Below are 27,390 nucleotides of genomic sequence, written 5' to 3' on the forward strand. Positions count from 1 at the left end.
CAGCAGTGTCGATGCCCTTCCTGCACGTGACGCTGCGCGGCGCCTCGGACCTGCCGTCCAGCGACTTCAGCCTCGCGGGCGGCAAGAGCGATCCGTACGTGATCTTCAAGCTGCAGGGCGTCAAGCACCGCAGCCCGTGCCTCAAGAACACGCTCAACCCGGTGTGGGACCCTCCCGAGCACTACGTGTTCCCAATCCCGGACGCCGCCAGCGCCGTACTTAACGTGGAAGTGTACGACATGGATACCTTGAACCCAGACGACCTGCTAGGCACGCTCGTTATACCCGTTGCCAAGTTCGCGGACGAGATGGACGTGTCGACGCTCGAGAACTACCCGCTTTCGGTGGCCAGCGAGTTCTCGGGCCAGAAGCGCAATAGCACGCTGCTGCTGGAGATGTGTCTCAAGCGCGTGGACGACCAGGAGCGCCGCGTGTACGTGTGGGAGAACGAGAGCTGGTCTATGGGCAGCGGCTGGAAGCCCACGAAGACCAAGGAGCGGCGCCAGTGGTCGGCGTACGACGACTCGATGACGTCCGACACGTTCAGCGAGGTGGCACCACGCGCGCCTGCCAATATGACAGGCGCCGGCTGGCAGTACTGCTCCAACCGCGGTGACACGCAGGGCTGGTCGTACGCCAAGACCTTCGCGGGGCCTTGGACGCCGAATAAACCGGCCTTCAGTTTCGTGAGACGTCGTCTGTGGGAGAACACATTCAAGCGCGACAGCGACTCTGGGGCCGCATTCTGAGAGGGAAATTGAATGTATGTAAGTGATATTGATCGTTGCTGTCTTGTTGTGCTAGCAGATCATTTTTGGAGCTGTCCTTTCATGAGGTGGATCCAGGATTGATGAGGCGACGCCTTGGCGAGAAACGGATCTCGAGTGTGCCTTCCCGCATTGTTATTTGAGTGCTGCTACTATCAAAGCGCGACGTGAAGTCATGGCCTTGGAGACGTCCGAAGCGGAGGTGGTTGAGCAGCAACTGGATGAGGCTAACGCTGAGGCCGATCAGCGCGAAAAGGATGTCGAACCCAACCCCAACGCCTCAAGTGCTCAAGCTGGAGAGGACATTGCTGCGGCAGGTGGCAACGCACTGCGATTGGCTTGGACTTTCGGCTTTCAGAAGGATTTGATCAACGGCGTGCACAGTCTATCGGCAGGCTCGCGTCGTGCTGTATTCTATGCGGCTGCTCACACCGGTGTCATTTACGACTATGCCCGCCGTCAGCAACGACTTCTACAAGGTCATTGCCACCCCATATCTTGTTGCGTTGTCAGTGAGGATAAGCGATGGGTTGTCACGGCTGACCGCGGTCACGAGTCGATGCTAGTCGTTTGGGACGCTCAGTCGGGTAACCCGATTCGAACCATATTTCGACCACACGCGAACGGCGTCCAAGCTATTGACATCTCGCCCGACGCGCTCTTCCTGGTTACGCTGAGTGCTGTCAACCGTGAAGATGAAAACGGACGTGAGACTACAGAGGCAAAGAATACAGCGCGAAAGCGATTTGATCAAGAGCTGGCAGTCTGGGAGTGGGCCGCCCCAGCGAGCGGGGCAGCAGTATCAAAGCCTTTGTACTCGTCACTTGTAGCCACAGAAGACGTGCAGCACGCTGTGCGCTTCAACACGTACGACGTTCGAGAACTAGTCACGACAGGCCGTCAGCGAGTGATCTTTTGGAGCTGGGCAGCGCGCACGTTGCTCTTCTACTCTCCGTCGCTGGCGCAGAAAGATTTTCGCCAGGTGGTGGGGGCCTTCACGCAGTCACTGTTTGTGCCAGACTCTGCGCAAGCACTCACTGGAACAGAAGACGGCGATCTCGTGCTTTGGGATGCCGTTCAAAGCGATAATGGTGCTGAGACTCCCGCAGGGAGTTTTCCTGAGCGAAAGGCGGTCAAAATTGTGCGGCTCGCGGGTGGTGCTGAGCCACAGCGCAAGGTAGCATTAACCGCTCTCGTAGATATGGACGGCTATCTTGTTATTGGCTCGAGTGATGGTGCTGTTCGCTTTTATGACTTCGACTTCCGTTTGGTGGCCTGGTTTGAAGACATGAATGCTGGTCCGGTCACAAGTGTGTCGTTTGCTCTTCCTGCGAATGCAACTAATGGCGATGCTGACAGCAACCTCGGTCGTGCAGGTGGGGACGATGCAGACAGCGAGTCCTTCCACGTTCCTGAGTTTATTGTATCTACAGCCTCGGCTTTCATCGTTGGTATGAGTGCGGGGCTATTTGCTGAGCATGAGCCTGAGCGGCGACGAGGTACACTGCTCATGCAGGGGATCAACGACTCCATTCATGGACTTGCTGCGCATCCAAGACTTCCTCAGCTTGCTCTCAGCTCCTACTCGGGGGTGGTGCAGCTGTGGGACTACGCGGCTAAGAGGCTCATCATGGTACGACGCTTTGAATCAGAGAAGCTCCGTCCGCAGTGCCTCACATTTGCTCGCGATGGCCGAAAGCTCGTAGTTGGCTTCACCAGCGGTATCGTGAAAGTGCTGCATGGACATCGGCTCGATGATCTAGCTTCGTTTCGGCTTGGAAAAGCTGCTATCACGGATGTGTTAGTTAGTCCTGATTCATCGCTCTTCGTGGCACTAGACGCCAACTTGTTTCTCGGTATGTGGCGCGCCAAGCAAGTTACATCTAACCCCGATGGCTCTGACGACGCTGATGAATGGGTATACTTGGGCCGCTGCCGAGCTCACTCAAAGCCCGTAACTGGACTCGAGTTCTCGAGGGATGGCGACGGGCAACCCGTGTTGGTATCCGTAAGTGAAGATCGCACCTTAGCTGAGTACTGCCTGGAGCGGTCAAGTATCCTGGATGGTGTCGTTCTCAAGAATGCCCCAACACGTGTAGAGCAAAGTGCTGTACCGACTGCGTGCTGTTGGCACCCCGAGCTGCGTGGTGTGCAAGAGGACTTGGTTATCGTGGTTAACGATGAGTACAAGCTGAAGCAGTGGAATACAGGCAACCAGACGTGCCGGAAGACAACACTAGGTCCTTCATACGGTGGACCTATCAACAGATTGGTTCCTGTACCGCTTCGAGAGGATGACCAAATAGCTGCTGAGGCTACCGGTGGCGTAGCGGAGCGGTACTGTGTCTACAGTACGCACGAAAAGGTTGTCGGACTGCTAAAGCTCCCTCTCGATGGCAATCCGCACAAGGCCATGGGGCTCATTGCCCATCCAGGCAAAATCAGCAACGTCGATGTCACCTTTGATGGGAGTCACTTGCTCACTGCCGGTGGGGATGATCTTGTGGTGAATATGTGGGAAATTCACACTCATCAGTTAGACCTACTGGAGGCTCGGGGCACTCCTCGCAGTATTGAGGAGCAGTTGGGGGATGACCTTGGTGATGAAGATACACGTACTTCAGCAAAGAACGAGCTGGGCGAAGACGATGTGGCTCTAGCACCATACCTGGCACTGCTGGAAGGTGGCCGTGAGGGGTCATTTTACCATGAGATAATCGACTACTTCTACTTGGCCCAGCTTCGTGTCCAAGGCGAGGATGCCACCGCTGCCCGCGAGATCACTGCTCAAATTCCGCTGCGTGAGATACCAAACGCCATGCGTGCGCTGGGCTATTACCCCACAGACGAAGAGATCCAGCACATGGTGAGCGAAGTTCGCTATTCACGTTTTACCGAGACGTCTCGGCCGGTTGAAAGTATCGGGCTGCATGACTTCATCAAGCTGTACGTTAACCATCGACCAGTATTCGGAGTTGGCAAGGCACAGATCGAGCGCGCTTTCAAGATACTTGCTTCCGTGTCGAGAAGCTCAAACGCGATTGGTGACAATGTGGTCGATGGGCCAGCAACACTACAATGGGACCAGCTCGAAGCCCGGCTACTGCACTCCGGTGAGCATATGAGCGAAGAAGAGTTGCGTAGCTGCTTAGCTGCACTGCTTGTAACGGGTGCAGGCGGTCTGGTTATGGGTTCGCAATACACGGCACTCAGTTTTGCGGACAAGGTACTAGGCTTTGACGACTATGAGCACCCTGAAGGAGATGAAGCTGGACGCTAGCAGCAGTATCTACATGTAGTGAAAGTGGACGAAGATATCTGCGTACATGTATATTGATATTGATTTTCAAATGGAAGCTTCGTCAGCTAAGCACTGGTAGCCACACTCCAGCACTCGGTCTTGTTCGTCACACTCGAGCCAGGGATCACCTCCGGAGGCCTTTGGGGTTATTGTACTTGTTGGTGGCAGCCAGGGGTCCCTCAACTCCTTAGTCGGTGCGTAGTTGCTCGCAACTGAATCGTTACAAATTGCTACTGACCTCCGTGTCGTCGTCTTGGAAGACCCTGTGCAAATGGAGCTGAGCCACAACTCACGCAGTCGATCAGCCATTGAGACCTGGCGCTTCTCGTTGACAGAGCTCTCGCTGTTGTTAGAGCACGGCGAGCAACTACCGTCCATGGTCGTATACGTATCCCCAGTTGTCGAAGCAGTCAATTTCCTTGGCGTCGGAGATGGAGCAGACAGTGAACTTACTGCGTTCGGTTCGAGTGGGAAGTCGAAGATGTCGACGAGTCGATCAAGGACGTGATCGATCACGACCCGGGCACTGCGGCGTCGACGCGAAAGGTCTCCGTCGAGAACGGACCAGCGTTCCTTTTCTTTCCGTGTAGAAGGCATGGAGGACTGGACACGTTGGAATTGAAGCTGGGGCGTATAAGACCCGACAATGCCAGGGTAAACGCAGAAGTGAGCGAAAGTAGTAGACTTCGCGAAAGAGGAGCTTATGAGTGGGAGAGAAAGTTACGAACTGCAACAGCTGAAGACGCTCGGATTGCCTTTGTTGTGGCAGCCAGTTGGGTGGCCTCCCTTCCCACACAGAAGTGCACGCAATGCTTCCAGAAGACCAACGCAACGTGAATTCGATAAAAAGTCCTTCGTCTCCTTGACGAGACCTTGAAGCGACGGTGCCTTTCGCTGGTCGTAAAATGGCTACCTTTTTGGTGAGGTGCATGGGCCAAGTGAACTACAAGCTTCATAGTTATGAGTGACTGGGAGAGGCAGGAAGGCATTCACACCCAACCAGGGAGAGGTGAGTGACGAGCTGTTTACCGTGTGTCGTGATGGCATATGACCACGAGAGAAGTTGAGTTGAGGGATGTATGTTCACTCATGAACAGCAGGTACGGTATCTATCCACCCACCGCACGGGTGGCTTGGTCTCAAATTGGCTACCACATATCTTGCAACAACAGCACGAAGATGCTCTCCACCACAAAAGCAAACGCGTGCACGAGTTCAGTCGTCAAAAGGAAGGCTTGTTGTCAAGACGAGAAGGATGGTGAAGTTCATTGCCTTCTTGCTGCTGTTGGCATGCTGGGTCGCAGCTGAAGCTGCTCGTGAATCGGATATTCGTCGCGCGTTGGGTGAACTTGCGACTTCAGCTGAGCAACAAGATGGCATAACCATCCAAGACTTGCTTGAAGGTCCTCCGGAGCTGACGACTTCACTCCCACTGTTCAAGCAACTTGTCCGTGAAGACCGTCGAGAGCTACTGCTGCAAATTGGCGAACTGCATCTCTTCGAGGACGGCTCAGTGCCGCACAATGCGACTCATGCAGAGCTCTTTCTCCAAGCTAGTGCTGGGCACGGCAGTTCCCAAGCACAGTTCCTCCTAGGTGCTCTGCGAGCTGCCTCTGATGACAGTGCAGGTGCTCAATTATACTACGCGTTTGCTACTCGTGGACAATCGATCGGTGCTTCCATGGCGCTTGGTTATCGCGCCTTACACGGCTACGGCTCAAGGAAGTCCTGTACGGCAGCTATGAGGCACTACAAGTTCGCCGCGGATCGAGTCGTTACCCAGCAGAATGACCAGAAGCTTCAGCTGTATGCCTTTCCTGAACCTGCAAGGCTTTCCGAGACCGAGGGTGCCCGATATCATGGCGATCTCAACCCGGCAGAAGACTTCAACAGAGCTGAGTATCTTAGACAGCGTGCTGCTGACCTCCGCAACACCGACGTGATGGTTCAGTCGGCTAGCATCACCTTGTTCAGCGACCTGTACGGTGTTACAGCTATGTCTGATCTTGAAGAACACGCTGCTCGTGAACGTGAGGCACTACGATTTCTGGAGCGCTCAATTGAAATGGGCAGCATCAAGGCTCAGGCTCTTCTCGGTCACGTGTACGCCTACGGACTTGCAGGGTGCAAATCCAACGCCTCACGAGCTGTAGAGCTCTACGAAGCTGCATTGAACGCATCGGAAGGAAATCCTAGCGGTGAAGCAGCAAATGGCCTCGGTGTTATTTTCTCGCGCGGCATTGGTGACATGCCTGTCGATCCTGACAGAGCTCGCAACCTTTTCAAAGTTGCAGCTAACGCAGGTCATGCCGAAGGTGTCTACAATACGGGCATGTCTTTCTTGGAGCTCGGGTCTCACCTTTCGTCACGGGCAAAAGAGTATCTCGTTGCGGCGGCACACGTTGGCCATCTCAAGTCGCTTTTCCAGCTTGCTCGACTCAAGCAGCGGCAGATTCACACCATTGGAGGTGCAACCACGAGCAGTACATCGTGTCAAGAAGTTGTTGAGCTCTATAAGCGCGTGGCCGAATACTCACGAGAAGGAACAACATTGATGACACAAGCGCTGACCCACGCGCAACGAGGCAACTGGGCGCTAGCGCTGGAGCTGTACTTGATTGCTGCTGAAATGGGTTATGAAGTCGCGCAGAACAATGCTGTCTGGCTGATTGAACGTGTTCAGCGACAAGTATTTGGCACTCCCTCTATCCGTGACTCAAAGCTGCTTGAACGCTTATATGCTCGACTTGTGAATCGTGCCTTTGAGCAAGACAGCATTGACGCGCTGTTGCGTATGGGTGACAGTGCTTACCAAGATGAAGACTATACTGTTGCGCTAAGGCACTATCAACATGCAGACCTGGTGAGTGCTGGCACAAGCGCGCGAGCGCTTTTCAGTGTGGGGTACATGCACGAGCATGGTCTCGGGGTGTCGTTCATTTCGCCAGAGCGAGCTACGCTTTACTATCACCTTGCGGGTGAAAAGGAGCCGTCCTTACGCATTGTCATGGTGCTACTGCAGTTCAAGCTACGCGTCCAAACAATGTTTAGCCAAGTTGCCGAGACAGTGCGATGTGTTTGGTTGACAATTACACAGCGCAGTGATGAGGCAACTGCCTCAACTGAAGATATTTCCTCATCAAGGATGGCCCAGGGTGTAGAAGAAGGACCAGCCCTTACGTCAAGCGATGTTTCGGCGCTCGACACTCACGGGAGCGCTTTTCAGCAGCAGACAAACACACTTGCAGATTCTGCAGCTCTCGTCAGAGCTGCTACCAGGAGTGATCCGCACGAATATGCTGTAGCTCTGCAGTTTTTGGGTGATCAATCACGGGTGTATCTTGAACTAGCCCGAGGCGACCTGCCGCTGGAGCAACAGGACTTCACAATCGAGACGTGGCTCCGTGTCGATGAATTTTCAGCTAGAAATGACGAGCAGCAGGTGATAACGTTGGTGGATGCGCTTGATAATTTCCAACTTGAGCTGCTTCCTGCTACAGAAACTGCTGATGATTGCTGGATGCTGCGGTTCAGGAAGTTTTCCTTGGTTGATAAACAACTTCCAGAACTTGTGCTCAGCTTTCCCAATGCACCGCTGAGTCCTCACACCTGGAATCATGTAGCCGTCACGTTCGACGCAACGTATCAGACGGCCACGCTCGTGCTGAATGCTAAAGTGAAGCAAGTGCTCAGTTTCCGCCCACATCCAGCATCGCCCAGTCGAAAGGAAGAATCGAGCAATGACGGATCATCTTCATCGCAATTCCTTGCAGTCGGGAGTAGCCTCGGACGTATCTACGGAATGAGCCCTCCCAACTCCAGAGCTTTCTCGGGGCAGATCGTCCACTTCCGGCTATGGAAGTCGCGCAAGAACGTGAAGGAGGTCAGTGTGCTCATGCTGGAACAATACGACGAAGTGGGTACGCGGGGGTTGCTGGTCCACTTGCGCTACAAGCTCCATGGTGCATCAGCGTCCAGCAGTACACACAGTGTGAATAGTGGACGCAGCAATTCGAACCAAGCAACAAACCGAGTTATGAATGGAGACCGTACTATTCCCAACGCGGAAGGTGTGCAGCTCAAGATCGTCGAATTTCCGCCACCAAACAACTAACTCTGCAGCAGCAGAGTACAATATCATCGTATCGATAGCACAAACATTTGGTTAAGCCACAATGACACTGTAATGCTCCACTCGTAACTCCATTGGTATTTTGTTGGCGAATACACGAGGTTACCCACATGTCCAAAGTACAGTAGGCAACCCCAATGGGGTTATTGCTCGGTGATGGTCCTAACGAGTGGCTTTTAGACATGAGCTGCCGTGCCAGCACGGGCGGGTGCCTTAATTGAGGCCTCCTTCACCTTCTGCCTTAAGTAGTGGTACCCTCCCACGAAGAAGATGAAAATCCACTCCAGGAATGTGTTGTTCCGCGGTTCAACGCCATTTGCAAGCATTCGCAGCAGAAAGCCATTCCACGTGGTCGTGATTGAGTATTGGCCGAACCAAAGACCGTTAATGAGAATCTGGGCCCTCTTGTCAGATCTGAATCGGAAAAAGACCAGAAATACAGTGTTTTAGTGTTATCCTACAACCAGAACGTAAAACAGGAACGACTCACGCTTTCGTAGTTGCCAGACTTTGGTCTTCAAATGTCGAGTAGCCTAGGATATCAACATCAGCACAATAGAAGAAAAAGGATGAAAACTGTCGAAGCACCTACCCGTAGTGATGTGGCCCTCGTTCACACCCGGAGGAGTGCTAAATTGTACCAGCGACAAAAGCACAATTGTCAAGTCGGTAAGCTCAGCCTTGTAGTTGTTCAAAACCCAATAGTATAGCACCTTGTTTCCTCTGAACCCTGGTTCGAGCTTGATACAGATTTGAACCCCGTTGCAGTGTCCAAGAGGTTAAATGACGATGTGCCCGGATAAAAGACGGCCACCGAGATGTTGTACAACAGCAACTCGTTGCGCAAGCTGTCCGCCAGGCCGCGAATCGCACTCTTCGTGCCGCTGCACGCACCGCAACCCACAGGAAACTCGAGGCTGTCCACGCTGCTCACAAACACAATGCGGCCCCGGACCTTGGCTTCAATCATCGTCGGCAGCACAGCCTAACGTTATTCCAAAGTCACACAGTTAGCACCTTTTTCCACTCTAAGAAACGATTGCAGCCTATTACCTTGACCAGCACGACAGCGCCGTAGTAATTAACGTCCATGGCCTCCTTCATCAGTGGAAGATCTTGCTCCCAGAAGTATCCGGGCTTGATGCGTCTACTAGCAGCGTAGACAATGTGGTCTGTAGGTCGCCCGTGGAAAGCATTGGCCTCCGCCACAGCTTGGTCCACGTGCTCCACATCTACGAGCTCGCACTCGAACACGAACACTGTAGCTTCCTCCCCTGCCACCTTCTACATTGCAACAAATAATATAGGCACAAAAATATTTAGACTCAAAAAGTAGGTTATGAAAACACGAAACTCTCCGATATCAACTCACTTGGAGATCACTCTGCACCGCCTTCAGAGCCTCCATTGAAGGCCCAATAAGCGACACTTTAGCTCCCTTTTTGATGTACTTCTTGGCGATTGCCAGTCCCAGCGGGTTCTCAGCGCCTGGTAAGCAGTATAACGCAATGGTTGGTACAGTTTAACTATTCTAGCTGACACTTTAACAGTACACGATACCAGTAAGCATAACGTGCAGCCCGCGAACGTTGAAGCGCGGCGCCGTGAGCAGCGACCAGAACCACGAGAGCACGCAGAGGCCCACAAGGACGATGGGGGCGATCCACCCGAGCGCCATCGTCAGAGGAGTGGCGGGCCGGTTTCTGAAGAGTTCAGAATGGTGTACCTATGATGTGGGCCAGGTAAAGGCAGTTTGCATAAGGACAACATCGCCAATCCTAAGTCAGTATAGATGTCCTCGGCAAATTTGCAACTGCAAGCAGCAATTTACCTCGCACAGGTAGTTCAGATATGCATGGGATTTGAAACTGGTCATCTGGAAAGTACTGAGGTAGATGCAAGTTGGTGGGAAAATGTCGCGCTACGGGAAGCTTCCTGCACATACAAACAATAAATTCAGAGTAACTCAGTACTTATGACACCTGAGGGAACCTTGCAACCCCGCAGTCTTTATTGGTCCGACCTTTGCAAATTTGCGGGGGGGCATCTGTACTTGTCGGTACATGTGCGCAAGATTGGCTAGCTGTACGCTTCGGCACCAATTTGCTGTCTTGAGTGTTTCCACTTGGCTTCGCTCACTGTCTTTCATACATGTAACGCGGAAATTGTTTTGGAGTCTAAGCAACTGGAAAACCACTCAAAATTGGTGACTCTTTTTAGCGTTATAACGCATTTCGTGATCCGATGATAGAATACCTCGTCATTTTGCAGGTTCGTCGCTGCTGCGTTAGTTGTGTTGCCCCCGTGCAACCGAATAGCGTTTGGGGTGCGATCCGATGATGTTCGGCGCGAAACTCCACCTTCGACTTGCCAACGTACTCCGGCAAGTGAAGATTCAACACTTCGAATTACCGAACCAGCAAAGCTTGAGCAATCGAGGCTGGCCGCACGTGCATTGATAAGTGGAAGTCATGCGCCTATAAGTTGTAGTACACCAGGCCTGTCCCGTTTCCGCGTACGAACCCACACTAGTCCCAGCAAGTCAATGCCACTCCTACACGTAAGGACTAGCAAATGATCCACAACGCAGCCAACATACAGGACGCCGAACTGAACAATAAAAAAGGTATTCCGGACATTTTCCAAAAGCACACAAGAAATGAAAAAGGGAATAAAAACAAGTAACATTAGGAGCGGCTTGTGTTTCCCATAGATACCGACGTCAGAGGAGTCCATCAAGCCGCTCGCGTTTCACCAATCTCCTTACAGTCCTCTCTCTCTATCTAGAACTCCTGCGAACGAGGCTTTGCGACGGGGCGCGGCTTGGGGGCCGGGGCCGGGGCAGGTGAGGAGGTTGACTTTGCTGGGGAAGTCTTGGGCGGAGACACGGTCGGTTTTGACGGGGCCGGCGACGGGGTACGCGCCGGGTTCGGTGAAGCACTGCGGGCCGGCTTCGGTGAAGGAGTGCGGGCCTTGGGAGTCGGCTGCTCATCGCCGCTCAAGAAGCTACCGCTCTCGGAGCCAGGGCTGTGGCGCCCAGGGACACCACCCTTGCCGGTGCTGCGGATGGCCTTGGCCTCCTCCTGGTCAATGAAGCGAATGCTGTTCAGCACGTACTCCTTGTCTGTCTTCATCTTCTTCAGGTTGGCGTTCACAACGTCCTCCTCGCTCACCGCCGCATCCACAGTCACACTGATGTCCTTCAACAGCTTCGTATCGATCTCGGCGATGTTCTTCTTGAACTTCAGAAGCTCCACGATCCACTGCTCCGACGGGTGCACAGCGTCAGCGAGCTTAGCCTCGCTGTTGCTGCCCTTGTGGTTCGACGACGGGCCGTTCTGACGGGCCATCTTCTTCTGGATCTCCTTCAGCGCAGGGATACGTTCCAGGGTGTCTTCATCCCAGTTAATTTCCTTGCCCTTCACCTTAAGGTTCTCGACCTCCTTGCGCTCCTTGCGGCTCGAGTCGAGCCATTTCTCCATACGCTTGATGTCACGCTCGATCACAACCTTCAGCCAGTCAAACACGTCACGCACTTCCTTCATCTCCTGGTCAACCTTGAAGCGTTTGGCGAAATCAGCACACGCCTTACGGTCGTAGTAGTTGCGGTTCTTGATCAGCTTCTTGGCGGCTTCAAGCTCAGCCTCACGCGGCAGGATCGGTTTCTCGCGTTCGGAGCGACGGCTCTTGACCTTGCCGAGCTCAACAGGGTACTTCATATGCTCGGCTTGCATTTGCTTGTAGCTGTCGATCAGAGCACGAGCACGCTGCTCGATCAGGTCAGCTTCCGAGCGGCGCACCTGGGACTCCTTCGCAAGCGACGTCTTCTCCGTGGCGCACAGGGCGCTTTCCTCACTCTCCATGCGCTCCATAAACGCGTTGATCGAGTCGATCTCACCCTCCAGCTGCGTGGAAGCGTGCTGCAGACTCTCGTCCTCCTCCAACAGACGGTTCGTCAGCATCTCGAAGGCTTCAGCAAGCTGCTGCAGCAGGCTGCGGATCTGCGAGGTCATCATCATGTCCTCATCCTTCTCCTGCACCTTCGACACGCTGTACACGTCCTCCACCTGGGCCCAGATTTCGCGCTTCTCCACCTTGTCCTTGGAGAACGTGCGGCTCGTAGAGAGCTCCTTCACGACGCTCTTAATGTCAGATTCGTCGTCCTTCTGTAGACGCGAAGACTCCTTCAGATCTTCAGAGCGTTCGTTGCGGCCGGCCTCGAGGATCTTCATGTCCTTCTTGCCTAGGTCGACGGCGTGGCCAGTGACGTACTGATACCAGTTCTCCGAAGACTTCAGCATCTCCACCTTGTGCTCGCCGTTTAGGATGCGCTGCTTCTGACGCATAATACGCTCCTCCTGGTCGATCACACGGTGGGTGAAGTGCTGCACCAGCTTCTGCAGGTCAGCAGCACGCACAGCCTGCTTGACCAGACGGTTCGCCTCAACCTTCTTGCGGTTCGAGTGCTCGTGCAACGAGTCCAGCACCCAGTTGCCAGCGTTGTTCATCAGTTCCGTGATGAGGCGCTTCTTCTCCTCGCGCTTGGCCTCCTCGTCCGACAACAACTTTGTCTCTGTATCGATCAGCTTGTTGAACTCGGAGATCATCTCCTCCTCCGCGGCGGCGTTCTTAACTTCCTCCTCGAGGTTCTTGATGTGCTGGTTCATGCGCTCCAGCAGGGTCGTGCAAAGCTTGTTCTCGGTCTCAAGCTGAGCAGCCTGATCGTTCAGCTCCTTCTGGAACTGAGCACGGCGACGGCGCACGTCGTTCATGAACTCGTCACGCTCATCCACCTCGGTATCGCCACCCTCCTGTGGGATGCGCTTGTTGCTTTCCTTCACAGCCTGCAGCTCGCCTGCACGGACCTTCATGTCCGCTTCAAGACGGGCAACATACTCGGGTGTAATGATCAAAGCGTTGCGGGCCTCGTCCAGGGTGTTCTTGCAATCCTCGCGGTGCTCATCGAACAGCTTGCAGTCCGTCTTGCGCTCCTCCGTAAGGGCAGCACGCTTGAATAGCAGCATGCGCTGCGACTTGGTCTGGCGAGACAGCTGGTCGCTGAAGACATCCGTGCGCTTCTTGCCACGCGTGATGCGGGCCGAGTGCTCGTCGAGTCGCGACTTGGTGGTGTCGATACGTTGGGTTTGGATAACACGCCACTCCTTCTCGTACTCCTCGTCGAGGGCCTGGTGGCGCGATCGACGCTGAGCAATAGAGCGAGTACGGCCGTTGATCTCCGTCTTAAGCGCGAGCAGGTCAGCCTCAATAGTCTTGACCTTCTTTTGGCGAGCCTCAGCCTCCAAGCGCACGTAATCGTGCTCCTGCTTGTAGCGGGTGTCCTCGTCGCGGCACATCTCGTCCTCGCGCTTCATGTTGGCACGGCTGCTCGTCCAGTGCTCACGCTCCTTGGCAAGCTTCATCCACTCATCGTCGACGGTGTTACCTTCCTCCTCAAGAAGCTCAGGTTCCTTCTCCTGGATCTTTACAAACTGCGCGTGCAAGTCAATGAGCTCGCGCGGCACCTTGTTCTTCTGGTCGTTGGACGAGTGGAAAATACCGTATGAGTGCACGATCCAGTCGTTGGCAATATCCTTCGACACGGCCGGGTTGTGGGCCTCAGACCAGTCGGCACGGTGCTTCGACCACTGGGCCATGTCGTTGTTCCACTGGGTAGTGTCCTGCTGGAAGCTGTCCTTGGACTTGGTGAACTCGACCTTCTCCTTGATGCGCGTCTCCTCCTCCGTGTTACGGACGGAAAGATCGCGCACGACATCGAAGAACAGGATGTGCGTCGTGCTCGACTGCTTCTCGTAGCGCTCCTTCTCGCGCTCCATACGCTCAGTCTGCGTTTCCTTACGAGCCTCGAGAGCCTTGAAACGGAAAGCAGCCTGCTCGCGACGGATGTTTTGAGCGGCATCGCGCTTCTTCTGCTCCTCAGCACGCGCAGCCTGCTGGGCAAGACGTTGCTTCTGCTCCTTCTGGCGGTTGATCAGCGCGTTGACCTTGGTACGGATCTGCGCCTTCTCGAGCTCCAGACGCAGAGACTTGATCAGCGTGTTGTACTCGTCGGTGTTGTACAGGGACTTCTTGTTGCTCTTCTGGAACTGACGAAGCTGGTCAGTGGGCAGTGCCAGGAACGCCTTCAGACAGTCGGCGTCACGCAGCAGCGGATGAAGCATGCAGCCGTACAGGAACGTCTGCAGCACCTTCTCGCGGTCACCGCGAGGCGTCCGCTTGTCCGGGAAATTTGGCAGAGCCTTGGGGTTGGAGAAGTCGCCGAGCTTCACGAACAACCACTCGAAGTCAGCAAAGTTGCGCTCCTCGTGGATCTGGTACTCGTGCGTGACAGCGCGGTCCGACTCAGTGACCGTGTAGTTGGCAGCCTTGGCGGCGGCCTCGCTCGGCTCGCAGAACGTCTTGACCATGTACGTATCAGCGTCGGCCGTGTTGCCATTCGCCTTGGTCTTGACGTTCACGAGGATGTCCAACTTGGTCAGGTACTCGAAGCCAGCAGGCGGCTTGGATACAGGGTCCATGACCGGTTTGATGAATTTGGGCGGGCTATCGTTACATGACGTGCAGTGACGCACCGGCACGGGGAAGCCGAGCTCAGGGATGGGCTTCGACTCGACGCTACACTGGTTGCAGACACTGCGCGTGCAGCGCCGACAGTGGTGCTGGCGACGGCCAAGCTTGAACGGACGGAAGCAGACCTGGCACTCGGTCTGGTCACTACGCGCCGTGTCCGACACAAAGTGGTTGGTCGGTTCACCACCCAACAGACTGGAGTCGCGCGCTCGCTCCGAGTCGTTGCGACTGCGGGCGTTCGGGTCCTGCAGATTGCGGTAGGCGTCGTTGATCTTCTCGAGCGTCTCCTGGTCCTCAATCTTGGTGGGGTCCATGGAGCGCGATTTTTCCTTGTATTTGGCTGCGATCTCCTCGGGGGAAGCATCCTTGGACACGCCCAACACGTCGTAGCTCTCCTGGCCAGACATGGAGCGGCTCGTGGGGCCGCGACGCTGAGCGAACACATCCGCTGGCGTCGTGATAGCCTTCATCTGCAGCGCCGTGATGCAGTTGCGGCAGCAACGCTGCTGCGCGTTACCGTATCCGAACGAGGCGGGCACCTGGATCTTGTGGTTCACGCAGGGGCGGCAGAACAGTAGGCCGCACACACGGCAATGGTGGCGTCGCGGCTTGGGGAAGCCGAAGGGCGTCTTGCAGTCCATGCACTCACTGCTGAAGTTGTCGGGCACCCAGAGCTTCTCGAGGCCGGCCACGTCGGAGGGCACGCCGTCCAGCGAGCCGCGGCCGCTGTTCTCGTTCATGCGGCCTTCGCTCTGCGCGCGCGGAGCGACTGGCGTCGGGGCCGGCTTGGGGGCGGAGGCAGGCTGAGAGCGCCTCTGCGGGGATGGCGCCGACGCGGCCGTGGGCATGGGGGCTGGCCGGGCGGTGGCCGAGTTGCCGCTGGACGGGGCCGTCGACTGGCCGCTGGTGGGCGGTCGGCCGCCGGACTGGGGACCTGCCGCAGGCTTGGTGGCGGGCTTGGCCTCGACCTGCTTGGGGGCGGCAGGCTTGGCCTGGGCCGGAGCGGGGGCCGCTTGCTTGGGCGCGGCCTGCTTGGGAGCGGCCTGTTTGGTGGCAGCCGGCTTGGGGGCCGCCTGCTTGGCCTCGGGCTTCTTGGCTGCGGGGGTCGGGGCCGGCACGGGCGCAGCCTTGCGCTGCGAGAGCGAAAGGCTTACCTTGGTGCCGCAGTAGATGCAGAAGGCGTCGGCCTCGGACACGTCGCGGCCGCACTTGATGCAGTTGAGTCCGTTGTTTTTGGTGCTAGCGGCAGCTGAAGCCGCCGCTTTCTCGGAACTTCCTGCCATCGGTAACTCGGAGCTCTGCTTGGGGATCCACTCGCCCAATGGAGCGAATGAACAAGCGAGACCGAAGCGCGAGAGTCAGCAAGTGGAGTTGTGAGCACGGAAGGGTAGGCGCGCGGCAAGGGGGGGAGAGCGAGCGCGTGGCCTATCCGAGAGAGGACGAGGGGTCGAAACAAGGAGCTGCTGTTCCCGCCGACGATTGAGTTGTGGGGTTGTCGAAGACGGCAGATGCTTCTCTGTTGTGTGCGGAGCCGAGCCTTTACTTTCTTCTCTCTGACTTTCGCTGGGTCTCTGCTGCTGTAGAGAGTCAAGATATTGTTTGCAATGGTTGACGCGCGGTGGCCAGCGAGGCGCGGCTTTCTTGTGTGAGCTATGCTATTGCATGCGGCACGAGTTTTTTCGGTGAAATCGCGTTGGAGGAGACCAGATCCGAGGCCTGCGAACGTTCCGGGGCGGCACTCCAGTCGACAGCAGGTGCCTCCACCCCGTGACTCTGCCCGAGAGGCACAATTGCGTCGGCAGTCTTGCCCGCCATGTGGCTGGTCAGTGTGACTGGAGATCGCCGTGAGGCAAGCTGGTGCACTTCAAGAACAACAGCAGCAGCGAAAGCGATGGCTACGCTTCTGCTGCTCTCGACTTGCTGAACAATTCCGAGCATCTCCTACAAGTAACAGAGTAACCTGTCCGTCTGTCCGTCATTCCGTACGCACCTCGAGGGTAACGCAAATCCGGACTTTCCGTTGGCTATAAATAGCTGCCGAGCGCAGCGAAGGCGGCCCTCCCATTCGCCAATACTATAATTCGAGCCCTCTCATTGGCTATATAGTGGAGACTCTGCGCGATTGGCTGTTATAATGCGTAGTGTGGACTACACCACATCGGAAGTAGCCGAATAAAATCACTGATGCTGATTGGACAAAATAAACCGCCTTTAACAACGTTTCTTTTCATTCCCATACGTGGTCGAGTTTCAGGGAGATTCCAGGCAAATTCTGCAGGTGGTGAAGGGCGGATCGGCTACAGAGACAATCGACGCATGCCTGAAGTCATCCGAACGGTGGCCACTTTTCCAGAAGGTGCGTCTGACAGAGAACATGCGTGTTCGCACGGCTGCCACGTCCGATAGTGCTGCAGAAATGGCTGCGTTTTCCGAGTACCTGTTGAAGGTTGGAGAGGGGAGACACGAGGTACACAATGATCTGGGAAATGACTACATCAAGATTCCACGTGACATGCTCATCGACAACCCGTCGGTGATCCAGATGATGACGAGAAGATCCGACCGGGAGCTATTCCGCGAGGTATGCGGCGCATGATCGACGAGATGTACGCCGACATCAACAATTCGGAAGTCGCAACGGACGAGTACTTTGCGAGTCGCACCATCCTCACCACCACGAACGCGATAGTCCATCGTATCAACGAAGCCGTAGCGGATCGCATGACGGGACCAGCTCGAGAATATGTGTCCACGGACTCAGTGGAGGATGACGAGGACGGGAACTTATTCGAGCAGGAGGTGCTCGACTCCCTGAACATCAGTGGCATCCCACCCCACAAGCTGAAACTCAAGAAGGGGATGCCGATCATCATGATGCGGAACTTAAATCCCGACCTGGGGTTGTGCAACGGAACACGCCTGCGAATCGTCGAACTCAAAGATCATGTCATCCATGCCACCATCATGGCCGGCGACAGGCAAGGCCAGCATGTGTTGATCCCGCGCATCGTGTTCATCAGCGATGGCGACATCCGCGATTTCCCATTTCGACTGAGACGCAGGCAGTTTCCTATCCAGACTGCCTTTGCCATGACGATCAACAAGGCGCAGGGACAAACGGTGCAGTACCTGGGACTGTACTTGGCGACTCCTTGCTTTTCCCACGGTCAGCTGTATGTGGCCATGTCAAGGGTTACGTCGAGGTCGAGATTCAAGGCGTTGGTCGAGTATCCAGAGCGGGAGGAAGAAGACGGAGTGTACACGGCGAATATAGTGTACCGACAGCTGTTCGAGAGGGCGTAGGCAGTGACTTCGTGTGAATGCATATTTTACGAAAGGAATACATTTGTCACTTTGCATAGCGGTAATTGTTGAGAGTCACCATTCCCCCTCGAGCGCAGCGAGTACGCCTGTGGTTTGAAGTCCGTGTGCGAAGCACGCGGGTGAAAACCCAGGACCAAGCAGTGCATGCTAGACAAGCGGAGGCGAAGCTTGCGAGCCGTAGCGGGCTTAGGGTTCGTACACACGGGAACCACGTGAAACGAGCGCAGCGAGTACGCCTGTGGTTTGAAGTCCGTGTGCGAAGCACGCGGGTGAAAACCCAGGACCAAGCAGTGCATGCTAGACAAGCGGAGGCGAAGCTTGCGAGCCGTAGCAGGCTTAGGGTTCGTACACACTAGAACCACGTGAGACGAGCGCAGCGAGTACGCCTGCGGTTTGAAGTCCGTGTGCGAAGCACGCGGGTGAAAACCCAGGACCAAGCAGTGCATGGTAGACAAGCGGAGGCGAAGCTTGCGAGCCGTAGCGGGCTTAGGGTTGTGGTACAAGTCAATAATAAAACATATCGATATAAAATATAAGCCTTTCATAGTAAAAATAGTAGTGAAGCGAGCTGGATGAGCGAGCGAACGGGCACCAACCAACCATGCACCCACCGCCCGCAACGCGGGCGGCGCTCGGCTAGTCCCCTACAAGTAACAGAGTAACCTGTCCGTCCGTCCGTCCGTCCGTCCGTCTGTCCGTCATTCCGTACGCACCTCGAGCGTAACGCAAATCCGGACTTTCCGTTGGCTATAAATAGCTGCCGAGCGCAGCGAAGGCGGCCCTCCCATTCGCCAATACTATAATTCGAGCCCTCTCATTGGCTATTTAGTGGAGCCTCTGCGCGATTGGCTATTATAATGCGTAGAGTGGACTACACCACATCGGAACTAGCCGAATGAAATCGCTGCTGATTGGACAAAATAAACCGCCTTTCAACAACGTTTCTTTTCATTCCCATACGTGGTCGAGTTTCAGAGAGATTCCAGGCAAATTCTCCCGGTGGTGAAGGGCGGCTCGGCGACAGAGACAATCGACGCATGCCTGAAGTCATCCGAACTGTGGCCACTTTTCCAGAAGGTGCGTCTGACAGAGAACATGCGTGTTCGCACGGCTGCCACGTCCGATAGTGCTGCAGAAATGGCTGCGTTTTCCGAGTACCTGCTGAAGGTTGGAGAGGGGAGACACGAGGTACACAATGATCTGGGAAATGACTACATGAAGATTCCACGTGACATGCTCATCGACAACCCCGCCGGTGATCCAGATGAGGACGAGGAGATCCGACCGGGAGCTATTCCGCGAGGTATGCGGCGCATGATCGACGAGATGTACGCCGACATCAACAATTCGGAAGTCGCAACGGACGAGTACTTTGCGAGTCGCACCATCCTCACCACCACGAACGCGATAGTCCATCGTATCAACGAAGCCGTAGCGGATCGCATGACGGGACCAGCTCGAGAATATGTGTCCACGGACTCAGTGGAGGATGACGAGGACGGGAACTTATTCGAGCAGGAGGTGCTCGACTCCCTGAACATCAGTGGCATCCCACCCCACAAGCTGAAACTCAAGAAGGGGATGCCGATCATCATGATGCGGAACTTAAATCCCGACCTGGGGTTGTGCAACGGAACACGCCTGCGAATCGTCGAACTCAAAGATCATGTCATCCATGCCACCATCATGGCCGGCGACAGGCAAGGCCAGCATGTGTTGATCCCGCGCATCGTGTTCATCAGCGATGGCGACATCCGCGATTTCCCATTTCGACTGAGACGCAGGCAGTTTCCTATCCAGACTGCCTTTGCCATGACGATCAACAAGGCGCAGGGACAAACGGTGCAGTACCTGGGACTGTACTTGGCGACTCCTTGCTTTTCCCACGGTCAGCTGTATGTGGCCATGTCAAGGGTTACGTCGAGGTCGAGATTCAAGGCGTTGGTCGAGTATCCAGAGCGGGAGGAAGAAGACGGAGTGTACACGGCGAATATAGTGTACCGACAGCTGTTCGAGAGGGCGTAGGCAGTGACTTCGTGTGAATGCATATTTTACGAAAGGAATACATTTGTCACTTTGCATAGCGGTAATTGTTGAGAGTCACCATTCCCCCTCGAGCGCAGCGAGTACGCCTGTGGTTTGAAGTCCGTGTGCGAAGCACGCGGGTGAAAACCCAGGACCAAGCAGTGCATGCTAGACAAGCGGAGGCGAAGCTTGCGAGCCGTAGCGGGCTTAGGGTTCGTACACACGGGAACCACGTGAAACGAGCGCAGCGAGTACGCCTGTGGTTTGAAGTCCGTGTGCGAAGCACGCGGGTGAAAACCCAGGACCAAGCAGTGCATGCTAGACAAGCGGAGGCGAAGCTTGCGAGCCGTAGCAGGCTTAGGGTTCGTACACACTAGAACCACGTGAGACGAGCGCAGCGAGTACGCCTGCGGTTTGAAGTCCGTGTGCGAAGCACGCGGGTGAAAACCCAGGACCAAGCAGTGCATGGTAGACAAGCGGAGGCGAAGCTTGCGAGCCGTAGCGGGCTTAGGGTTGTGGTACAAGTCAATAATAAAACATATCGATATAAAATATAAGCCTTTCATAGTAAAAATAGTAGTGAAGCGAGCTGGATGAGCGAGCGAACGGGCACCAACCAACCATGCACCCACCGCCCGCAACGCGGGCGGCGCTCGGCTAGTCTCCTACAAGTAACAGAGTAACCTGTCCGTCTGTCCGTCATTCCGTACGCACCTCGAGGGTAACGCAAATCCGGACTTTCCGTTGGCTATAAATAGCTGCCGAGCGCAGCGAAGGCGGCCCTCCCATTCGCCAATACTATAATTCGAGCCCTCTCATTGGCTATATAGTGGAGACTCTGCGCGATTGGCTGTTATAATGCGTAGTGTGGACTACACCACATCGGAAGTAGCCGAATAAAATCACTGATGCTGATTGGACAAAATAAACCGCCTTTAACAACGTTTCTTTTCATTCCCATACGTGGTCGAGTTTCAGGGAGATTCCAGGCAAATTCTGCAGGTGGTGAAGGGCGGATCGGCTACAGAGACAATCGACGCATGCCTGAAGTCATCCGAACGGTGGCCACTTTTCCAGAAGGTGCGTCTGACAGAGAACATGCGTGTTCGCACGGCTGCCACGTCCGATAGTGCTGCAGAAATGGCTGCGTTTTCCGAGTACCTGTTGAAGGTTGGAGAGGGGAGACACGAGGTACACAATGATCTGGGAAATGACTACATCAAGATTCCACGTGACATGCTCATCGACAACCCGTCGGTGATCCAGATGATGACGAGAAGATCCGACCGGGAGCTATTCCGCGAGGTATGCGGCGCATGATCGACGAGATGTACGCCGACATCAACAATTCGGAAGTCGCAACGGACGAGTACTTTGCGAGTCGCACCATCCTCACCACCACGAACGCGATAGTCCATCGTATCAACGAAGCCGTAGCGGATCGCATGACGGGACCAGCTCGAGAATATGTGTCCACGGACTCAGTGGAGGATGACGAGGACGGGAACTTATTCGAGCAGGAGGTGCTCGACTCCCTGAACATCAGTGGCATCCCACCCCACAAGCTGAAACTCAAGAAGGGGATGCCGATCATCATGATGCGGAACTTAAATCCCGACCTGGGGTTGTGCAACGGAACACGCCTGCGAATCGTCGAACTCAAAGATCATGTCATCCATGCCACCATCATGGCCGGCGACAGGCAAGGCCAGCATGTGTTGATCCCGCGCATCGTGTTCATCAGCGATGGCGACATCCGCGATTTCCCATTTCGACTGAGACGCAGGCAGTTTCCTATCCAGACTGCCTTTGCCATGACGATCAACAAGGCGCAGGGACAAACGGTGCAGTACCTGGGACTGTACTTGGCGACTCCTTGCTTTTCCCACGGTCAGCTGTATGTGGCCATGTCAAGGGTTACGTCGAGGTCGAGATTCAAGGCGTTGGTCGAGTATCCAGAGCGGGAGGAAGAAGACGGAGTGTACACGGCGAATATAGTGTACCGACAGCTGTTCGAGAGGGCGTAGGCAGTGACTTCGTGTGAATGCATATTTTACGAAAGGAATACATTTGTCACTTTGCATAGCGGTAATTGTTGAGAGTCACCATTCCCCCTCGAGCGCAGCGAGTACGCCTGTGGTTTGAAGTCCGTGTGCGAAGCACGCGGGTGAAAACCCAGGACCAAGCAGTGCATGCTAGACAAGCGGAGGCGAAGCTTGCGAGCCGTAGCGGGCTTAGGGTTCGTACACACGGGAACCACGTGAAACGAGCGCAGCGAGTACGCCTGTGGTTTGAAGTCCGTGTGCGAAGCACGCGGGTGAAAACCCAGGACCAAGCAGTGCATGCTAGACAAGCGGAGGCGAAGCTTGCGAGCCGTAGCAGGCTTAGGGTTCGTACACACTAGAACCACGTGAGACGAGCGCAGCGAGTACGCCTGCGGTTTGAAGTCCGTGTGCGAAGCACGCGGGTGAAAACCCAGGACCAAGCAGTGCATGGTAGACAAGCGGAGGCGAAGCTTGCGAGCCGTAGCGGGCTTAGGGTTGTGGTACAAGTCAATAATAAAACATATCGATATAAAATATAAGCCTTTCATAGTAAAAATAGTAGTGAAGCGAGCTGGATGAGCGAGCGAACGGGCACCAACCAACCATGCACCCACCGCCCGCAACGCGGGCGGCGCTCGGCTAGTCCCCTACAAGTAACAGAGTAACCTGTCCGTCCGTCCGTCCGTCCGTCCGTCTGTCCGTCATTCCGTACGCACCTCGAGCGTAACGCAAATCCGGACTTTCCGTTGGCTATAAATAGCTGCCGAGCGCAGCGAAGGCGGCCCTCCCATTCGCCAATACTATAATTCGAGCCCTCTCATTGGCTATTTAGTGGAGCCTCTGCGCGATTGGCTATTATAATGCGTAGAGTGGACTACACCACATCGGAACTAGCCGAATGAAATCGCTGCTGATTGGACAAAATAAACCGCCTTTCAACAACGTTTCTTTTCATTCCCATACGTGGTCGAGTTTCAGAGAGATTCCAGGCAAATTCTCCCGGTGGTGAAGGGCGGCTCGGCGACAGAGACAATCGACGCATGCCTGAAGTCATCCGAACTGTGGCCACTTTTCCAGAAGGTGCGTCTGACAGAGAACATGCGTGTTCGCACGGCTGCCACGTCCGATAGTGCTGCAGAAATGGCTGCGTTTTCCGAGTACCTGCTGAAGGTTGGAGAGGGGAGACACGAGGTACACAATGATCTGGGAAATGACTACATGAAGATTCCACGTGACATGCTCATCGACAACCCCGCCGGTGATCCAGATGAGGACGAGGAGATCCGACCGGGAGCTACTCCGCGAGGTATGCGGCGCATGATCGACGAGATGTACGCCGACATCAACAATTCGGAAGTCGCAACGGACGAGTACTTTGCGAGTCGCACCATCCTCACCACCACGAACGCGATAGTCCATCGTATCAACGAAGCCGTAGCGGATCGCATGACTGGACCAGCTCGAGAATATGTGTCCACGGACTCAGTGGAGGATGACGAGGACGGGAACTTATTCGAGCAGGAGGTGCTCAACTCCCTGAACATCAGTGGCATCCCACCCCACAAGCTGAAACTCAAGAAGGGGATGCCGATCATCATGATGCGGAACTTAAATCCCGACCTGGGGTTGTGCAACGGAACACGCCTGCGAATCGTCGAACTCAAAGATCATGTCATCCACGCCACTATCATGGCCGGCGACAGGCAAGGCCAGCATGTGTTGATCCCGCGCATCGTGTTCATCAGCGATGGCGACATCCGCGATTTCCCATTTTGACTGAGACGCAGGCAGTTTCCTATCCAGACTGCCTTTGCCATGACGATCAACAAGGCGCAGGGACAAACGGTGCAGTACCTGGGACTGTACTTGGCGACTCCTTGCTTTTCCCACGGTCAGCTGTATGTGGCCATGTCAAGGGTTACGTCGAGGTCGAGATTCAAGGCATTGGTCGAGTATCCAGAGCGGGAGGAACAAGACGGAGTGTACACGGCGAACATAGTGTACCGACAGCTGTTCGAGAGGGCGTAGGCAGCGACACATACTGAGGAGGCGAGCGCAGCGAGTACGCCTGTGGTTTGAAGTCCGTGTGCGAAGCACGCGGGTGAAAACCCAGGACCAAGCAGTGCATGCTAGACAAGCGGAGGCGAAGCTTGCGAGCCGTAGCGGACTTAGGGTTCGTACACACGGGAACCACGTGAGACGAGCGCAGCGAGTACGCCTGCGGTTTGAAGTCCGTGTGCGAAGCACGCGGGTGAAAACCCAGGACCAAGCAGTGCATGCTAGACAAGCGGAGGCGAAGCTTGCGAGCCGTAGCGGACTTAGGGTTCGTACACACGGGAACCACGTGAGACGAGCGCAGCGAGTACGCCTGCGGTTTGAAGTCCGTGTGCGAAGCACGCGGGTGAAAACCCAGGACCAAGCAGTGCATGCTAGACAAGCGGAGGCGAAGCTTGCGAGCCGTAGCGGGCTTAGGGTTCGTACACACGGGAACCACGTGAGACGAGCGCAGCGAGTACGCCTGCGGTTTGAAGTCCGTGTGCGAAGCACGCGGGTGAAAACCCAGGACCAAACAGTGCATGGTAGACAAGCGAAGGCGAAGCTTGCGAGCTGTAGCGGGCTTAGGGTTTTGATACAAGTCTACTGTAAAATATACTGATATAAAACATAACCCTGTCATAGTAAAAATAGTAGTGAAGCGAGCTGGATGAGCGAGCGAACGGGCACCAACCAACCATGCACCCACCGCCCGCAACGCGGGCGGCGCTCGGCTAGTCCCCTACAAGTAACAGAGTAACCTGTCCGTCCGTCCGTCCGTCCGTCCGTCTGTCCGTCATTCCGTACGCACCTCGAGCGTAACGCAAATCCGGACTTTCCGTTGGCTATAAATAGCTGCCGAGCGCAGCGAAGGCGGCCCTCCCATTCGCCAATACTATAATTCGAGCCCTCTCATTGGCTATTTAGTGGAGCCTCTGCGCGATTGGCTATTATAATGCGTAGAGTGGACTACACCACATCGGAACTAGCCGAATGAAATCGCTGCTGATTGGACAAAATAAACCGCCTTTCAACAACGTTTCTTTTCATTCCCATACGTGGTCGAGTTTCAGAGAGATTCCAGGCAAATTCTCCCGGTGGTGAAGGGCGGCTCGGCGACAGAGACAATCGACGCATGCCTGAAGTCATCCGAACTGTGGCCACTTTTCCAGAAGGTGCGTCTGACAGAGAACATGCGTGTTCGCACGGCTGCCACGTCCGATAGTGCTGCAGAAATGGCTGCGTTTTCCGAGTACCTGCTGAAGGTTGGAGAGGGGAGACACGAGGTACACAATGATCTGGGAAATGACTACATGAAGATTCCACGTGACATGCTCATCGACAACCCCGCCGGTGATCCAGATGAGGACGAGGAGATCCGACCGGGAGCTACTCCGCGAGGTATGCGGCGCATGATCGACGAGATGTACGCCGACATCAACAATTCGGAAGTCGCAACGGACGAGTACTTTGCGAGTCGCACCATCCTCACCACCACGAACGCGATAGTCCATCGTATCAACGAAGCCGTAGCGGATCGCATGACTGGACCAGCTCGAGAATATGTGTCCACGGACTCAGTGGAGGATGACGAGGACGGGAACTTATTCGAGCAGGAGGTGCTCAACTCCCTGAACATCAGTGGCATCCCACCCCACAAGCTGAAACTCAAGAAGGGGATGCCGATCATCATGATGCGGAACTTAAATCCCGACCTGGGGTTGTGCAACGGAACACGCCTGCGAATCGTCGAACTCAAAGATCATGTCATCCACGCCACTATCATGGCCGGCGACAGGCAAGGCCAGCATGTGTTGATCCCGCGCATCGTGTTCATCAGCGATGGCGACATCCGCGATTTCCCATTTTGACTGAGACGCAGGCAGTTTCCTATCCAGACTGCCTTTGCCATGACGATCAACAAGGCGCAGGGACAAACGGTGCAGTACCTGGGACTGTACTTGGCGACTCCTTGCTTTTCCCACGGTCAGCTGTATGTGGCCATGTCAAGGGTTACGTCGAGGTCGAGATTCAAGGCATTGGTCGAGTATCCAGAGCGGGAGGAACAAGACGGAGTGTACACGGCGAACATAGTGTACCGACAGCTGTTCGAGAGGGCGTAGGCAGCGACACATACTGAGGAGGCGAGCGCAGCGAGTACGCCTGTGGTTTGAAGTCCGTGTGCGAAGCACGCGGGTGAAAACCCAGGACCAAGCAGTGCATGCTAGACAAGCGGAGGCGAAGCTTGCGAGCCGTAGCGGACTTAGGGTTCGTACACACGGGAACCACGTGAGACGAGCGCAGCGAGTACGCCTGCGGTTTGAAGTCCGTGTGCGAAGCACGCGGGTGAAAACCCAGGACCAAGCAGTGCATGCTAGACAAGCGGAGGCGAAGCTTGCGAGCCGTAGCGGACTTAGGGTTCGTACACACGGGAACCACGTGAGACGAGCGCAGCGAGTACGCCTGCGGTTTGAAGTCCGTGTGCGAAGCACGCGGGTGAAAACCCAGGACCAAGCAGTGCATGCTAGACAAGCGGAGGCGAAGCTTGCGAGCCGTAGCGGGCTTAGGGTTCGTACACACGGGAACCACGTGAGACGAGCGCAGCGAGTACGCCTGCGGTTTGAAGTCCGTGTGCGAAGCACGCGGGTGAAAACCCAGGACCAAACAGTGCATGGTAGACAAGCGAAGGCGAAGCTTGCGAGCTGTAGCGGGCTTAGGGTTTTGATACAAGTCTACTGTAAAATATACTGATATAAAACATAACCCTGTCATAGTAAAAATAGTAGTGAAGCGAGCTGGATGAGCGAGCGAACGGGCACCAACCAACCATGCACCCACCGCCCGCAACGCGGGCGGCGCTCGGCTAGTCCCCTACAAGTAACAGAGTAACCTGTCCGTCCGTCCGTCCGTCCGTCCGTCTGTCCGTCATTCCGTACGCACCTCGAGCGTAACGCAAATCCGGACTTTCCGTTGGCTATAAATAGCTGCCGAGCGCAGCGAAGGCGGCCCTCCCATTCGCCAATACTATAATTCGAGCCCTCTCATTGGCTATTTAGTGGAGCCTCTGCGCGATTGGCTATTATAATGCGTAGAGTGGACTACACCACATCGGAACTAGCCGAATGAAATCGCTGCTGATTGGACAAAATAAACCGCCTTTCAACAACGTTTCTT

The 27,390-nt window shown here is 55.2% G+C and overlaps 5 protein-coding genes across 5 annotated transcripts; 3 read left to right on the top strand and 2 right to left on the bottom strand.

Annotated features, from left to right (window-relative positions):
- Window positions 1-11: 11 nt before the first annotated feature.
- KRP23_2428 (Synaptotagmin-9) lies at window positions 12-749 on the top strand (the record flags this gene model as incomplete). Its single annotated transcript, XM_067887162.1, has 1 exon — window positions 12-749. The coding sequence occupies one exon, from the start codon at window positions 12-14 to the stop codon at window positions 747-749; it is 738 nt and encodes a 245-aa protein (XP_067749775.1).
- Window positions 750-942: 193 nt separating this feature from the next.
- KRP23_2429 (Cilia- and flagella-associated protein 251) lies at window positions 943-4,047 on the top strand (the record flags this gene model as incomplete). The annotated part of the gene is made up of 1 exon (XM_067887163.1): window positions 943-4,047. The coding sequence occupies one exon, from the start codon at window positions 943-945 to the stop codon at window positions 4,045-4,047; it is 3,105 nt and encodes a 1,034-aa protein (XP_067749776.1).
- A 1,276-nt stretch (window positions 4,048-5,323) lies between these two features.
- On the top strand, window positions 5,324-8,182 carry KRP23_2430 (Protein sel-1-like protein 1; the record flags this gene model as incomplete). Its single annotated transcript, XM_067887164.1, has 1 exon — window positions 5,324-8,182. The coding sequence occupies one exon, from the start codon at window positions 5,324-5,326 to the stop codon at window positions 8,180-8,182; it is 2,859 nt and encodes a 952-aa protein (XP_067749777.1).
- Window positions 8,183-8,376: 194 nt separating this feature from the next.
- KRP23_2431 (3-ketodihydrosphingosine reductase TSC10) lies at window positions 8,377-9,878 on the bottom strand (the record flags this gene model as incomplete). Its single annotated transcript, XM_067887166.1, has 7 exons — window positions 8,377-8,614; window positions 8,691-8,733; window positions 8,793-8,830; window positions 8,914-9,185; window positions 9,254-9,484; window positions 9,573-9,688; window positions 9,761-9,878. The coding sequence occupies 7 exons, from the start codon at window positions 9,876-9,878 to the stop codon at window positions 8,377-8,379; spliced, it is 1,056 nt and encodes a 351-aa protein (XP_067749778.1).
- A 1,105-nt stretch (window positions 9,879-10,983) lies between these two features.
- Window positions 10,984-16,071, bottom strand: KRP23_2432 (FYVE and coiled-coil domain-containing protein 1; the record flags this gene model as incomplete). Its single annotated transcript, XM_067887167.1, has 1 exon — window positions 10,984-16,071. One exon carries the CDS (start codon window positions 16,069-16,071, stop codon window positions 10,984-10,986), a length of 5,088 nt encoding a protein of 1,695 aa, XP_067749779.1.
- Window positions 16,072-27,390: the final 11,319 nt, after the last annotated feature.

This window comes from Phytophthora ramorum (assembly GCF_020800215.1).
Source record: "Phytophthora ramorum isolate Pr-102 chromosome Unknown Phyram_PR-102_s0002, whole genome shotgun sequence".
In the NCBI taxonomy this organism is placed as follows: Eukaryota; Oomycota; class Peronosporomycetes; order Peronosporales; family Peronosporaceae; genus Phytophthora; species Phytophthora ramorum.